This window comes from Vigna angularis, chromosome 8 (genome assembly GCF_016808095.1).
Source record: "Vigna angularis cultivar LongXiaoDou No.4 chromosome 8, ASM1680809v1, whole genome shotgun sequence".
Lineage (NCBI taxonomy): Eukaryota > Viridiplantae > Streptophyta > Magnoliopsida > Fabales > Fabaceae > Vigna > Vigna angularis.
The window spans coordinates 32,131,140-32,146,845 of record NC_068977.1 but is presented as its reverse complement, the minus strand read 5'-3'; the positions used below and the strand labels follow the sequence as shown (position 1 = coordinate 32,146,845).

The following is a 15,706-nucleotide window of genomic DNA, read 5'->3' as shown; positions in this document are numbered from 1 at the left end:
TTTTTTGTAGAAGAGTTTGTTAGAATTAATAGTATGTTCTGATTGGCAATAAAAACAAATATAAAAGAAAACAAATAGAAAGAAAAGATGTTGTTAAGAGAATCAAATATATAAACGAAAATCGAATAGAATAACGCTAACAAATATTCTTTTAATCATTAATTAAAATAATGGAATGTCATGGAATATTGTGTCTCTATATTTTATTTAATGTTTTCTATTTGCAATATACAATAAAGTAATCAATAAAAAATAATTTTAAAAGAAAGAATAAGAAAATGTGCTGCAGAAACTTTAATTTGATAATCGTAAAATGTAAAATACACACCTATCTCATCTCCAATTTTATAATTTATAATACATAATTAGATTACTTTTATTTTAGTCAGTTTTTTTTTTGTTGTGCGAGATTACGTAATTATATTGTAAACCATATATGACATGATAAACACGAAATCTAGGTGAATCAAAACCATACGAGGTTATATTTTAACCTAACAAACATCAAAACCTACGCAAAAGTTCTTTATCTGAATGAGATCATACTCACTCAAATCCCACTGAAACAGTGTTCTTCACCCAAATAACAACAAATACCTAAACATGAAGAAGATCACAGAATCAAGACAAAATCAAATCTCAACAAATCAATTAATTATATGAAAGTCCAAAAGTAGCATATCACGTATTATAAATTTTAGAAAATAGAATATTTTTGGGTGAAGATTGTTACAGTGTCACACTGTACTCCAGAATTTTGAGTTAATGCTTTTGACTATTAGTTGTTGCTATTGGACTGCGACACTCGAGATTTTCTCACTCCTCTACCTTTGGTCCCACTCTTTCTATCAATCCTTTTTCTCTTTTATCATCACTCACATAAACATACATAACTTTCTTTCAAATCAAGTTCCTCTGCGCTTCTAGAGTTGCACTTCAACCCTTCATCCTGCACTTCTCACAGTGAGTTTCTTCTTCTGTTCTAGGATTTGTCTATCAATTCTGCTACAGTTCTAGGATTTGTCTTTACCATTGTTTGTTTTATAATTTTGTAAGTTCATTCTTATGTCCTGCTTTTTTTTTTTGAGAAATTAGCTGAGTACTATGTGACTATGAACGTGATTCTTGAGGGGCCATGAGATTGCCGCTTGCTGCATTGTTTAACAATGTATCTTCTCTTTAATGGGTGTGTTTCAGTTTTCAAATTTGATGACGAATGTTAAAAAGTTTTCGACTTTTTCTCTCCCTCTTCCTCTGTTTTTCTCTCCCATTAAAACAGAATATGAAAAAAAATAAAACAATAAAATTGTTCATGGTTTTTTTTGTTATTCTTCTGTTGTTGGTTCCTGAATCTTTACATATGTGTTCTTTGAGGTCGTCACGTCGGTCACATGATCTTCATTGATTCCCGGTTTAGCCACAGAATTTGAAGACTTATAAAAAATAGGAAATTTCCCTTTTAGAATCTCAGAATTCTCAGGTTTAAAATCCCTCGGGATTTGGGCTATTTGCTATATTCTGAATGTTCAGATTGCACCCTTCCTCATATTTTAAACAATCTGGCTTTGTGCAGTGTGAAGTTTTGCAATACTTTATTGGTAATTAGTTGCTCTGAATTGTCTATGGAGATCTGCGCTTGTTTATTTGTTTGTGTTCTGTTTACCTTCTTAATTTCAATATTCATACCTTCTTAATTTCTATATGCTTTTTTTCTTTTCTTTTGCTCTGTTTTTGTTCTGTGCCTTGTTCATCCTTCTTAAATGCAAAGGACCCTCTATTTCTGGCAGCAGGCCTTTTCCAAAGATTCTGTTGTTGTTTTGATCCAATGTGTTATGATTGCACTGCATAGGGGGCTTGAAGCAAGGATATTGATGGTGAGGGACCCCAACATGGGCAAGGAAAAGGTGATTTCAAATTTCACATTGCTTCACTCATCATCCACAAAAGGGTCCAAGGACAAGAGCATCCCCAGCAATAACATGCCCTCCTGGCTTCTCACCAACATTTCTGGTATGCATTAATTTTACCCTACTCTACCAACAAAAACAGACTTTCTTTAACCAAGTAAAACTCAATTTTGCAACTCCCATCTCTTTGTTTTTTGTCTGTATTGTAACCAAGTACCCTTTTAACTTAATAATGGATTGTGTATCAATTAATAGTTGTATACTAATATCAATACTAGTGAAGGCTTTTACAACATAATGCTGTAATTTGTTTTCAGAATTATGGATATATTTAAAACTTTAAAAGTTACTGGTGTGAGTAATACTTTGATGTAGTACTTCTATTTTTACTTTTTTAATTATGTTGGAATATCTATATAAATTTTTTAATTTAGATTCACTATAATGTACCACAAATTATTCATGTGGGAACTCTCATATTAAGTTTTAAAAGCCAATTGAATCGTTCTGGTGCAAAAACCCCTAATAAATGAGGGAAAGAAGGAGAAATCTGAATTAAATGAAATCACATGCATTAGGTGTGGTACAAGTAATATTGAAACGGTGGAAACCTTTTTCTGGCATTCATCAATGAATGGAAGGAAGAAGAGAGAAATGAAAGAGAAGAATCCCCCATACAGGACATGTCCCTGTCAACTGTCAAATGTCCAACACCTCATTGGAAACAACAATGCCGTACATAACTATTTTCCTTATGCAATTTCTTATCATCAGACGCCACCTCCCACGCGCCTTTTCTCACGCGCCTATAAAAAAATTGATTTTTTTCTAGATTTTCGAAAGATTGCAGTTTTTTAACTAAAGAAATTTTCAGTTTTCCTTGTGTTAATTACTGTTTACTAGATGCATGGATTCTGGGGAGGAAAAACTTATATAAAGTTTATATCTTTTCGTATAGGAGGCTGTTGACAGGTCTATCTTTTTGGTGTGTTTTTGTTTTCAAATTTCCAATTTGATTTGAACTAGACTTGTATACCCATTGTCCCTGTTCTGGCGATTGATCCATTGTCCCTTTCTCATACCCTTTTGTTCTTTTGTTTGGCCTTTGCGGTGCTTTTTGGACACTCATCTTGTGTTTCAAATTTTGAAACTAGAATGGACCTGGTGGTCACACACACAACTCATTGGTTTCTGGCCACGTCACTTGCCTTGCTGCAGTGCACATTAGATTTTGGTGGCATTTGTAATGGTGACTTTTCCATTTAGCCTCGTGGCCTGTGCTCATATTCCCCTAAACTTTATTGGCTTTACCCTTAAAAAATTTGAAAGTTGGAGAACGTTAGCTTTTCTGTCAACAGTGCACATGCGCAGGTATAGTACATGATTTTGACCTTTGCATTCAAAACGAGAGGTAGTAGATGTAACTCTAGACCAGACACTAGAGTGGCAATGTGCCATACCCTTGTGGCTAACTCGTGTTGCAAATTCAAATTCTGTTTTCAAATTTAGCCCTCCACTATTTAATTTCCTTGTAACGTTTTATCTTGCGTACCAAAATTATTTATAGGTTTTGTCAGTGTTCCCTTTTATGGTGTCATGGTTTGGTAACATGTCCCTTTCTCAGTGCTCAATTACTCATCAACCAAGTTTGGATAGGGTCTATTTAACCTCCTTTGTGTACATCCCATTTGTCAATCTTTTTACAAGTTGAAACTTAATGGTTCTGAAGCTATGGACATGTGTAAACCCGGTAAGGAAAAACATTGTTCTCTGTGCTTTTTTTCTTGTAATTACTAATGCAAAAAAGCATGCAGTCTTATTTTAATTGCATTGAAAAGGGTTGTTTGATCTATGTAGCCAGCCTCACCTAGTGAGAAAAGAAAAGGGTCTTTTGTTTTTATTGTTGGGCTAATGAAAATGTGAAACTGTTGGTGTTTGATGGCAGAATTGGAGGAGAGGATGAAAGTGTTGACAATGAGTACAACCGAAGAAGAAGAAATTGGTGATACTTTTGCTGAAAGAGCAGAATCCTACTACCAAAAGAGACCCCAGCTACTGTCCCTTCTGCAGGACTTGTACAATGGCTACATAACCTTATCTGATCGTTACATCCAAACACTGGCCAAACACAAGCATCATAGTAGACACTCTTCCCAAGTCTCAGCTGTTGATGAAAGCTTCTCTGACCAGGAAGAAACAAGTGGCGTGAGCCACTTTGATTCAGATATAGAGAGCTCAATCTCCTACCAACACCCTCCACACCTAGTGATGCCTGTTCTTCTCGCTAAGAGCTCCATGCTTGATGTTGATGCCGTTGTTGCCGAGCTTGTGGTCAGGAATGTTGAGTATGACTTGTTGATGCACGAGGTTGGTGTCATGGAGAGGAGGTATTGTGAGTCCTCAAGAAAAAGTGAGCTACAAAAGAGCCTTCTTGAGGTGTTGGAATCTGAGAGGATCGTTCTGTTGAATGAGAATGCTAGTTTGAGTTACAGAATCAACACTTTGGTGGAAGAGAACAAAGAGCTGGCATCTGAATCAGTTTTTATCAAGAGAAAGGCTGGTGAGCTGGCAAAGTGTGTGCTGAAGATGAGGGAGGATCATAGGGTGTACATGCTACACAGGAAAATTGAAGATCTTCAAGCACAGATACATGGTTTGGAGAAGAGGAACAAGGAGTACTATGAGAAACTTCTTAGAAGAGATGGTCAAGATGGTAACAAAGGGAAGAGTGGGGAGGGGATAGCTTTGGAGGTTTGTGTTCAGATGGATAAGTTTAGGAGGTTCAAGTGGAAAGATGGTAATTCTTCTAGGAAGAGATTTGATGGGAAGAAATCCCCCAGTTTGTGGAAAAAGCTGAAGAACATGGATTTGTTATTGTGTGGCACTAATCCAACCTGTGCTTGATTAGTGTGATGACTGGTAGTTTTTTTGGAGTCCACAAAAGTTCTATCAAAATTTATATGCATACTTTTTGGCACTTTAAAGGTAGCAGCAGTAGCCTACTAGGTTTACTTATAAGCCAAGCCATGGTGTACATTCCAACATGAGGCCTTTCAACATAGAAATGCATGAGGATCCTCTAGCTGAATCCATGACAAACTAATTGTAGATCAGTTAACATCATCTTTGTAAAAGCTAGAGTGTGTCTGTACCTTTGCCTCCACTATTTAAGTTCATCAATTCTGCAATATTATGTTATTAGTTAACAAAAAGTATGAGATCCATCTTCCATCAATGGTGTAAGGAGTGATACAAGAGCTATATAATAGTTCAAGCACCAAACCAGCTTTGATGCCATTTTATTCATCATTTTACTTTTTCACTTTTCACACATTTAATAACTCCAACTTACAAGATGAAGAAGATCACAACACTAGTTTTACTTCAATAAATCAAACTTAAAACATGCATTCCATAACAAGTAACAACTGATGTATATCAGTGCACTTGAAACTCTTTAAAAATGGAAATTTGGTGTGTGCAAGGATAACCAAATTTCTTTAGTGGTTAGCTGGAAACATGCGTTGGATTGCGTCATTGAATTGTGTTTTGGCAAGTCTTTTAAGATGGTAGGGTCGTTTGCGTGTTTTGAAATTTGAAGTTGCTACTATACCTTGTTTTAGGCTTCATTTTCCAACAAAACGTCAATTTCAACTCTCACACAGTGCCCTACTTCAGTAAAATGTTATCATTTTCTATCAAACGTTTGTTTTGTAAGTATCTCTTTTTCAAATTTCAATTTGATCAAACCAAATCAAAACCAAATCAAAACCAATGACAGTTTCCATGCTAATGATAAGAGGCATATTTCTCACATACCCCACAATAATAATAAAAAATCACGTCACTCGTTACGTAATGAAAGTGAATAATGAAATTGTCTCCATTCATTTCTTCATAAGTCAGTCGTACAATCAGTATAATAGATTGGACTGAACAACGTAAAAAAAAAGAGTAAATTGAACAGATAAAATTAAAAGCGTATGAAAATCTTCTTATTTTTTTATTAACCAGTGAGCTTTATTACATTATCATCATGGATGCTTATGAAAAATAAATAAAGGTTAGACAGTTATCTTTTAGTCTTCGAAATATGATATTTGGATATTTTAAAATATTAAGAAAATATTTTAAACAAATATGATATTTAGAAGTAGATACTGGATAGGTGTTTCATACAATGGTTATGAAACTATAAGATATCTTGCACAAACAAACAAAATTATAATATGTAAACAATACTTTTTATAACTATTTTTATCATATCTATAATGTACAAAAAGTGTTGAATACTTTATCTGAAGTTATAATTTTTCTAACATGTTTTGTTAACTATCTAGACATTAACACGATATACGTGACTACCTAATTTGTGACATCAGAATGTTGTGAGACACCAATGTTTGGTGAATTATGTTATTTCTTATCCTATGCTCGTTTCTCATATTGTAGTCTCTTAACATTGAAAAGAAGAAAAGGAAAAACAAAAGATGGGTGTTGAGGCTTATAATTACTCCAGTGTAATCATGTTCTATCTTTTCCTCATAACCTCCTTCATTGTGCCTCATGCAAAGGGAGAAAATTACATTGTTGGTGACAGTTATGGTTGGATTGACTTCGTAGATTTCAACAACTGGTGTGATGGAAAAGAGTTTCATGTTGGTGATGTTCTAGGTAAGGGTAGAGTTTCACATTTCATAATAAGAAATATGACTAACATACTCTTTCACATGTTGTTCTATTATCATTCTTTTTATTCTTTTTTTACCAGCATTTTCTTTTTGTTAACATGTTCTTTTTACTGGTAACATTTAGGACATAATACAGAGAAGCAGAAAAGATTTTATTGTCACCAGTATGTTTGGTTATGCATAGGAAAACACCAATATATTTGCTTGATGTCTTTGAAAATAGTGTCAAACATGATTGTGACTTATGAGTGATTCATTGTTTAATGGAGTAAAAAGTCACTTTAATCTGAAAGAAACATTGGTATTACACTTTATGGTGACTTTTAGTAAGAAAAAATTATTGATTCATAACCACCGACACTCTTAATACTTTTGGTTTCATAAAAGTTTAAAAAGCCTCATGATTTTATTTTATATTTTTTGAGTTAATCTAAGAGCATAAATACCTACCTTTACCAATTACATGTTTAAAAGTTAGATTTATTAAAATTGTCAAGAAAACATAAATGACTGCATACAAACTAAAATCAAATTTGAAGAGTCAATAACATAATAATTTTGCAAAATAGAATACACACATTTTACCTACATCTTCGCATTCATAGCATATTATCCCGAAATATGGCATTTTTTTGTATATTTTATTACACGAAAGTTGAACATTTTCACTAGCAGTTATATTGAACAAAATATATATAAACATGTTGATACTTCTGTTACCAGTGTTCAATTATGACAGCAGCCAACATAATGTATTGCAAGTTGATTCCACAGTTTATGAGAGTTGCATAAAGGACTCATATATGAAAAAGTTGACCAGTGGCAACGACTCAATAGTTTTAGAGAAAGGTGGAGCATGGTTCATGTGTGGAGTTGATGATCACTGTGAAAATGGGCAGAAGCTCCACATCAATGTAACTCCTTAACTGATAATCATGTTTGATATTGGTGTTTTAGTCACTTTAATTGCTACTTTTCATAATATTTCACATTTTATGAATCTTCTTTGAATGGAATCATCATCGTGTTCAATCAACCAACTTCAGAATTTATTTTCTAAATATTGAAAAAAAAAATTATATAGTGATTTTTAAAGAATCTTATATTTTTGTTCTTGCCAGTATTATTTACCCAACAGAGTCCTTTTGGTTCGAGTAGATGATCATATCAGCTTTCTAAAAACAGATCATATAAAGAACGGAAAAGATAAAATGATGTAACCACCATACTTTCCCCCAACGTGGTTAATCTTATACAAAATAAAGTGGTAGTTAAGTTATCAGATCAAACCAAGCCATGATCATCATATTGTTCCTCCGTTAATCCTTGCATCAATGCACAAACACCGGATCTAGGATGTAATCAAACCATTGCTTAATTTATTTATTACTTGGTAGAACTAAAGTTATAATCATGGTTAAGAGAAGTTCTATGTCCCACTTAATCATTTTTAACTGACTATCAAAGAAAGATGCTTAAACACTTTTAATGAATTAGAGAACTTATAAAACAAGTTGATCTCAAGCAAGGTGACAGCTCTTTAGGAAGAATTGCAAGATAAATTCCAAAATTGAAAGCAACACTATTGTTGTAACCCACTTTGGAGAATGGTCAAAATAACTATCACAACATAGTGCTTACTAACTTAGTTCTTACTCCTATGGATGACCATCACAAGTTTCATTGCCAAAAACACTTGTTTGGTTAAGTTCTCTCCCATTATGAGTAACAAGTGACACTTTAGTGCATAAATATGATCAAAATGGATGTACATATATGATGTCCAAAACTAAAGAAGGGTTCTTCTCTCCCACAACTGAGAATGAAAAAGCTCACTGCTATCTATAAATAATGTAAGTACCCTTACAGATCAAGGGCGAGCACGTGGCGACATTTCGGCTAATCAACTGTTTTGTAGTCATCATTGTAAATTAGATTACTGTTCTTGTCCATAACGGCATTTAACTTCTTCCCCGTCTAAAAGCCTCTCCACGGCATCTGAAGGAAGGCCAATCATCTCTAATGTCTTCTCCCACACTTCATATGATGTTTGAACACTGTGTGCTTCTTCTGATGGATTTGCTGGACGACAATCTTGAGAAATAAAGGCACAAACGGGCCACTCGTCTGCTTTCAACATGTCACAATACTCCGGAACTTGAGGATCGGTGGCAGCAAAAAGAGCACTCCTTGCACCTGCATTGCAGCACAAGTGACATGTATTCAAAGTCAGTCTTGAACATCTTTTACTTCTGGAAAAACATTCCATCAAATATATGGTAGGACAGTTGATTATAGCATCGGATAATGTTTACATAATACTATGCTGCCAATAGTTAACTAAAGGAAAGGAAATGATTTCAAGAATACAAAAATGTCAGAACCAAAAGAGAAACGGAAAAGGGAAAGAGAGATCATAAGATTCATCATGTTTTCTAGAACAATGGGTTCCAAATCCAATCACAACTCAAATATTACAGGGAACAGTCATGGTAATTCGTGATGTCTTAAAAACTCAAGATTGTTAGGTTGTTATTGCTCTAGTTTGAATATATTGAAGAAATAGACCTTCTTGAGCACTAAAGATGAAGTAAGGGATCAAATGATACGCAGCTTGAACCAGTTTTGGAAGATCTCTTGCCTGAAATAGATAGAGTAGAAAATATAAGCAAAAACAAAAGCTTGATTTATAAAATGGCGCAGAAAGATCACGTAATCAATGACTGCATATATCCCATCATGCAACAAAGAAATTAAAAAGTCTCACTTAACTACAGAGTAATGGTAAAATGGAAGGATTGGGCTGAACAATCAGATAAAATGTACAGTTTCAGACTTTGAATTTTGAGCCCAAATTAACCCTAAAGCCTTTTCAGGCTTAGTCCTCTCAGCCCAAAACATTGGGCTTTCAACATGCTTGGACAACATTTAGAAGCCAAAACTGAAACCGGGACTTTTTGGCCCAGCCAACCCAAGCCAGCAGCTTTCATCAGGCTGAGTGGCCCATTTTTTCATCTCTATCAATTCCTGGGATTTACAATCAGCTATATTAATCCACAAATCACATGATAACAAATTATAGCCCTGAATTATCCAAACCAGATGAAATTATTTTTGGTCAATTCCAAGAGGACCCCAAGAGTGTACTTAACAAATCATTTCAGCTAACTTATTTCTCTGGCTTATACGTTTGTCAAAACCAAAATAAAGGTTTGGTAATTGAGCTTATCTTATTAACATATGGCGTTTTAGTGTTTTTTTAAAATATTACTTGAAGTAATGTTTGAGACTTCATCCTTATAGCTTATTATTAATTTTCTATACTTATCCACAATTTCATAAAATTCTTCATCTACCTGCTCCTTTAATGATAGGTAGATAATCAACACAACACATCTATGAGGATCATAGTTTATAAACCATTTATTTTCTACCTAATACCTTCTTAATCCGTTTTCCTATTGGCAAAGGACATGAGCAAATTAACAGGTAGCAAATTAACAGGGCAATTAATCTCTTGCAGAAGATGATTCTGAAGGTTTTCTGTAAAAGTTATATTCAATTTGACAGATATTTGTAAAAACAAAACTAGATATTGAAAGATTTAGAATAAAATCATACATGTTCCATCCAGATACATTCCAAGTTTTAAAAAGACTTACAACATTGGTCTGGACAATTCCAGGCGATACACACAATACACTGACGCCAGATTCAGCAGGGAGTCGTTTATTAAGAATACTACTAAACATAATCTGCAACAGAAAATGCCGAGTCTTGTTTCATTCACAACTTCAAGATGAGAGGTAAACCAAGCAATTCATCTTCTTCATGTGATTTTGCAACATTTATTAGTAAGAATAAATATTAGAAGTCAATATTAATAACCAGAATTTAAGAATCAACACAAAGGAAAAAACACAGGGAGAACATGGATTCCATCTATCAAAAACTAAACAAGACACAAATATACCAGGGTAAGAAGTGCTGAAAATTTATATTTTAAGTAGGCAATTTACCAGCATGTGATTTGTTGGCTAGTCCGGCTAAGAAATTATTCTTGTGAGTAAAAAGAAAATACCAAAGTCCTTGATTCTGAATGCATGTGTTTTCAGTGCTGCAATGTGTGTGTGTGTAAGGAAAAGACATTAATAAAACATTGCACATAAGTATATTTTACATTGATATTCATTTTATATAATCGGTTAATTAGTAATGTAATAGAATAATTTAATACAAAAAGAAATGCTCCACAATAAAAAGGGTATAAAAAATAGGAAAATAGGAAAGCCAAAGTGAGAAGATACAATACAGAAATATTCCCAAATGAATAAATACACCATCAATGTTACAAAAAAATTTTATTAATCCATAATTGTTTTGTACTCCAGTATCCTAAAATTAGTGTACATTATTATACACTACAATTTTTGAACACTTGTGTGTAAAATCATTTAATGGTGTGCTTATTTTTGTTTCAATTCTACAAAAATTAATATGCAAGATTGAGATTAGTAATAATGAAATGGTCAACATTACACACACAGAGAAAACATGCATTTAATTTGCATCAAGACCAGACACTATCAGTTGAATTGTGGACGACAAATAAGGCTGAGTATATATGATTTAGCAGTGACAAAAATAACTAGGGATAATTGTGCTAGTAAGTTCATTAAACGAAAAACTTATATATAAATTGTAAGCCATCAAATTGACAAAAACATTTAAACCAAGTGTACCTCTGCCAACTTGCTGCTTGAGTACCCTACCAAACTAGAAAATTTCCTTTTTCCAGATGTGACATTCATGTCATCGGTGTCGACAAAGCCAACATGATGCATCTACAGAAAAAGAGGGAAAAAGAAAAGAACGCACAATTTTGATTTTCTTAAGGTCAGAGAGTAGTAAAGGTTAAAAAATAAAAAATATCAAAGTTTATAACAACAAAATACTTTTTTTATTTTCCAGGAATTACTTCACCCACTGTGATGACAGCAGAAAAGTTATCAGCATTCAAAAGTTAAAGTTCATAGAACAGTTAAACAGAACAACAATAATATTACAGAGAATATTAAATCCCTGCCAAATATCAATCTACAGCCTTTACTTCTGCACTCATTACTTACTTGACATGTTTCCTTTATATTATGCATCCAATTTTTTAATTCTTTGGAATACACCAATTAATCGATTGTCAACAATTTTATAAGCCAAACTCATGTCCTGTTCTCTTTTTCAAGTGTTCAAATAAATGACTTATTCTATATTTGAATTTTTGGAATACAATTATTTCATCCAGCAAGGATCACACACATATACAAAGGGAAACCTCAGAAATAGCATTATATATTCACAACTAAACTGTTTATACTTTTGCATTGAATAGCAAGATACATTTGAGTAAGAGTATATAATGATATTGTTGTCTGAAGCTAATTAAAATGTCAAAAAAAGTTGATAATATACCAGAAGAAAATTCAGTAACTCGTTAATTTACTGAAAAAGTAAAAGAAAACGAACTACCTCAATTAATGAAACAGTACATATTGTAGGGTTACAAGTGTCTCATGGTTTTTACTCAAAATCAAATTTCACTGCCCCAAGAAAAACGCCTAAACAGAAGAAAGAAGATATCTTCCAAACTAACTTAACCTTTCATAATAAGTAATTTCTACTAGATTTGAATTCTAGAAATCATTAATCCTGAATTCCTCATCATTGCAAACAAAATAGCTCTAGATGATTGATTATGTGAAGATCAAGCATAAAAAACCAAAAGTAATAAATGTTGAATTAGTCAAACCAACCTCTAGCCAAAAAAAAATAAGTTTTCATGCATATTAGTATAGTACAAATCAAAGGCAATAACACTTAATGGATTATATGGCAGTCCCAAAGCCACAATGATGTGTTTATATGGCAGAATTTTGGCCTCCCATCCACCGCTGATAATAACTCAGGTTAAATCCTATGGGCTATGACATATAATAATATGCTCACAGAGTGAGAGACTTACTACGGAATTCACATTAACAATGCGACTAGGAGAACCCCTAATGAGGGATGGCAAAAGAAGTATAGAAAGCAACGCAGGAGCCAGATGATTCACTTGCAAGTGCTGTTCATAACCATCTTTCGAAAATTTTTGCGGCTCTGAATATGAACAAAAACAGTGGATGGATTAGTTACATTTGTGATCAATGAGAACCAATCAAGAAGATATTATAATTAATTCTAATAATTTTGTCACAACAGTTGATGAAAAAGAAAAGGAAAAGTATAATTACTTGAAAGTACTCAAACCATTAAAGGATTGTACCAATAGTTGGTGCTGTTTCCAGTTCAGAATGATTGACAACAGAAAGACCAAAATACAGGAACAGCTTTGATTGATCAGAAATACCAACCTCCAATGGAAAAAATTCCAGCATTATTGATGAGAACATGCAAGGGTACTGAGCGAGCATTCCATGCTTCAGCAAACCTCACAACAGAGTCCAACGAGAGAAGATCAACTTGCATTACCTTCATAAGCCAAAAGGAAATGTCAATGACGAGAAGTAATCCCAAAACACTTTGTTAATTAAGCTTATCTGGCATTTAAAACAAATATTCAACCAAAATCTTTCCTCAGAGCGTCATGTATAAAAGCTTGTAACAAAATAAGTTAATCCAAACACAGTTAAACACATAAGAAGATCCACGGATCATAATCATCATAGATGATTTACCAAAGCATGCTCAAGATTGCGGATTTAATGTTCCTCACACAATAATGAGTAATGGATATACAAGTTACCTCAACATTAAGAGGAATACTCAATCCTAAAGAGTCAATCTGCCACTTCTGGATCAACTCCTGGGCTGCTTTTGTGTTCCTGACGGCCATAACAACATGAGCACCTGACTGTGCCAATTGCCTGCACGATGTGAAGAACAACTAAATAAATGCATCACTCCATTTTTTCTGAACATAAAAGCTCACACTTCATAATGTCCAATCTAGAATTTAAACAAAAAAACCCATACACTTTACATAAGAGCCAGTTTAAGAAACTTCTGAAGAAGTACTTACAGAAAGAAAATAATTGAATTATGATAAATCAAACTTTACAGATAAATTAAAATCAATACAGATTTGTTATCCACTAGTTAGCGCATCTCCAATGATACATTTAAAGTGAAGGTTCATAACTCACTTTTAGCAGGTCTTAAATGTTTCACCAGATTTAAGAATTTTCTACTCCAATGATGAAATCATTTAAGCACTTGTCTCATTATTTCAGAAAACGATTTTTTTAAAGGTTAATATCTTCTGGTCTCTACATATGATAAATCAAACTTTACACATAAATTAAAATCAATACAGATTTGCTATCCACTAGTTAGCGCATCTCCAATGATACATTTGAGGTGAAGGTTCTTAAGTCACTTTTAGCAGGTCTTACATGTTTCACCAGATTTAAGAATTTTCTACTCCAATGATGAAATCATTTAAGCACTTGTCTCATTATTTCAGAAAACGATTTTTTTAAAGGTTAATATCTTCTGGTCTCTACATATGTGTCAACTTCAGTCTCTAAGAGCTTTACCATTAGGTCCCTGTACCAACCAATTTTTGCACTAGTCCCTGTTAGTGTTCTAGAAGTATTAAACTGACACAAAATGGAAACATAAGGACTAAAACATAAAAAAATTGGTAGTATATAAACTAAAATAGAGTTTTTTTTAATACAAAGATTGAAAAAGTTGGCACAAGTATAAGGACCAAAAGATTAATTAAACTATTTCTGGTCATAGGACCAGATTGCTTCTATAAGAACCAATTCTTACAATTGGAAGTCATGTCAGCCTCCTCCAAACGATCACCTGGTTCTCAAGTGAGAACCTTACAACAGGTGAAGGAGATTCTCCTGAAGAAACAATTGAAAACCTCTTATAAAACTACTGCAAGCTGGTCCACAGTGGGCCAAACAACCTAGCCATGGTAAATAAGGCTCACTTCGCACAGTAAGCAAAACGGTAAACATCATTTATAACCTATCTCCAAAACCAACAGCAAAGGTCCCTCCTTTAAAACCGCAACCACAAAACCAAGACAGACCCACTTCCCAAAACCACCCTTTCACCAATGATCACTCAACAACCGCCCACCCCAGACAACCCAAGTTCATCAAAATTCCAAAACCTCGAGTTTTTACACCCAAAAACAAAACCCCGTCATTTAAAAGCATGAAAATGTTTTTAAAGGGAAGTGAACCTTGCGATTTCGAGACCAATGCCACTGGTGGAGCCTGTGACAATGCAAGTAAGGTCGTTGACGGGAGGGAGCGGCATGGGGTTGTGCAAATGGCTGGCCATGATGCGCTGAAAGAGCATTTCATAGATCAAATAGAACCACCCTCTTAACCACTCTATCCAACCCAAACACTCCTTCTTCATATTCTTCGTCTCCGGCGCTTCATTGCTTGAAGACGACGTCGTAGTTGCCATCTCCCTCTCTCTCTCTCTCACTCTCTCTCTCTCTCTACGTTAGCGTACAGAATCTGAGATCTGTCTCTAGCAGGAGGAGACGATGATGTTACTTTTTGCTTCGATTCTATATTAGTGAGTGAGAGACGAGTTTCTGTTGACTTGGCTCGGTGAGTGGACTCACCCGAGTTCTAAAGTAACTCCGGTGCCGGCTTTTATAATTCGAGAAAAAGTAGTTCTTTTCCAACAATTACTGAAAATGGAAGATTTAAGTTTCGGTCTATAATTTTACTTTATAGTTTTTCATTATTTTAGTATTTAAAAGTAAAGAATTATAGTTTCAATCTAATTTTTAATTTTGCATTAAAATGGAAAATTGCATGTAGTCCTCCAAATTAACTTTCCCTAAGTGAACATTTTTATAAAATGTTGTTCTGTTTGATACTATATATATGTATATATATTTAGATAATGATATTTTGCAATATTTTTGACTATATTTTACATGAAATAATTTTGAATCAATTATAAAATGATAGATATGTAATGTTAAAATAATGTTAAAAAAAATGTTGTAAAAAAGTATCATTATCTTATATATTTCTTACACTTTTCTTTTAATTGGCGCATCCA

The 15,706-nt window shown here is 33.6% G+C and overlaps 3 protein-coding genes across 6 annotated transcripts; 2 read left to right on the top strand and 1 right to left on the bottom strand.

Moving 5' to 3' along the window:
• The first annotated feature begins 817 nt into the window (after window positions 1–817).
• Window positions 818–5,058, top strand: LOC108343739 (kinase-interacting family protein). Of its 4 annotated transcripts, none has more exons than XM_017582087.2 (3): window positions 818–963; window positions 1,791–2,010; window positions 3,853–5,058. In XM_017582087.2, exons 2-3 carry the CDS (start codon window positions 1,833–1,835, stop codon window positions 4,809–4,811), a joined length of 1,137 nt encoding a protein of 378 aa, XP_017437576.1. In that variant the 5' UTR covers window positions 818–963; window positions 1,791–1,832; the 3' UTR covers window positions 4,812–5,058. The 4 variants fall into 4 exon arrangements, with proteins under 4 accessions (XP_017437576.1, XP_017437575.1, XP_017437578.1 ...); XM_017582086.2 differs by having other exon boundaries at window positions 1,788–2,010; XM_017582089.2 differs by having other exon boundaries at window positions 819–963; window positions 1,850–2,010.
• A 1,325-nt stretch (window positions 5,059–6,383) lies between these two features.
• On the top strand, window positions 6,384–7,559 carry LOC108344033 (mavicyanin). The gene is made up of 2 exons (XM_017582493.2): window positions 6,384–6,581; window positions 7,322–7,559. The coding sequence occupies exons 1-2, from the start codon at window positions 6,398–6,400 to the stop codon at window positions 7,522–7,524; spliced, it is 387 nt and encodes a 128-aa protein (XP_017437982.1). The 5' UTR covers window positions 6,384–6,397; the 3' UTR covers window positions 7,525–7,559.
• Window positions 7,560–8,197: 638 nt separating this feature from the next.
• Window positions 8,198–15,302, bottom strand: LOC108346062 (dehydrogenase/reductase SDR family member FEY). Its single transcript, XM_017585005.2, has 8 exons — window positions 14,862–15,302; window positions 13,401–13,521; window positions 13,009–13,126; window positions 12,618–12,754; window positions 11,341–11,442; window positions 10,261–10,353; window positions 9,167–9,239; window positions 8,198–8,794 (listed from the first exon to the last, which is right to left on the bottom strand). The coding sequence occupies exons 1-8, from the start codon at window positions 15,092–15,094 to the stop codon at window positions 8,535–8,537; spliced, it is 1,137 nt and encodes a 378-aa protein (XP_017440494.1). The 5' UTR covers window positions 15,095–15,302; the 3' UTR covers window positions 8,198–8,534.
• Window positions 15,303–15,706: the final 404 nt, after the last annotated feature.

Coding starts and splice junctions, on each gene's coding strand:
- LOC108344033 (XM_017582493.2), top strand. CDS start 6,398: ATGGGTGTTGAGGCTTATAATTACTCCAGTGTAATCATGTTCTATCTT. Junction 6,582..7,321: donor TCATGTTGGTGATGTTCTAG/GTAAGGGTAGAG, acceptor TTCTGTTACCAG/TGTTCAATTATGACAGCAGC.
- LOC108346062 (XM_017585005.2), bottom strand. CDS start 15,094: ATGGCAACTACGACGTCGTCTTCAAGCAATGAAGCGCCGGAGACGAAG. Junction 11,443..12,617: donor TTGTTAATGTGAATTCCGTA/GTAAGTCTCTCA, acceptor CTTTTTCTGTAG/ATGCATCATGTTGGCTTTGT. Junction 9,240..10,260: donor GAATTGTCCAGACCAATGTT/GTAAGTCTTTTT, acceptor TATCTATTTCAG/GCAAGAGATCTTCCAAAACT.
- LOC108343739 (XM_017582087.2), top strand. CDS start 1,833: ATGATTGCACTGCATAGGGGGCTTGAAGCAAGGATATTGATGGTGAGG. Junction 2,011..3,852: donor GCTTCTCACCAACATTTCTG/GTATGCATTAAT, acceptor GTTTGATGGCAG/AATTGGAGGAGAGGATGAAA.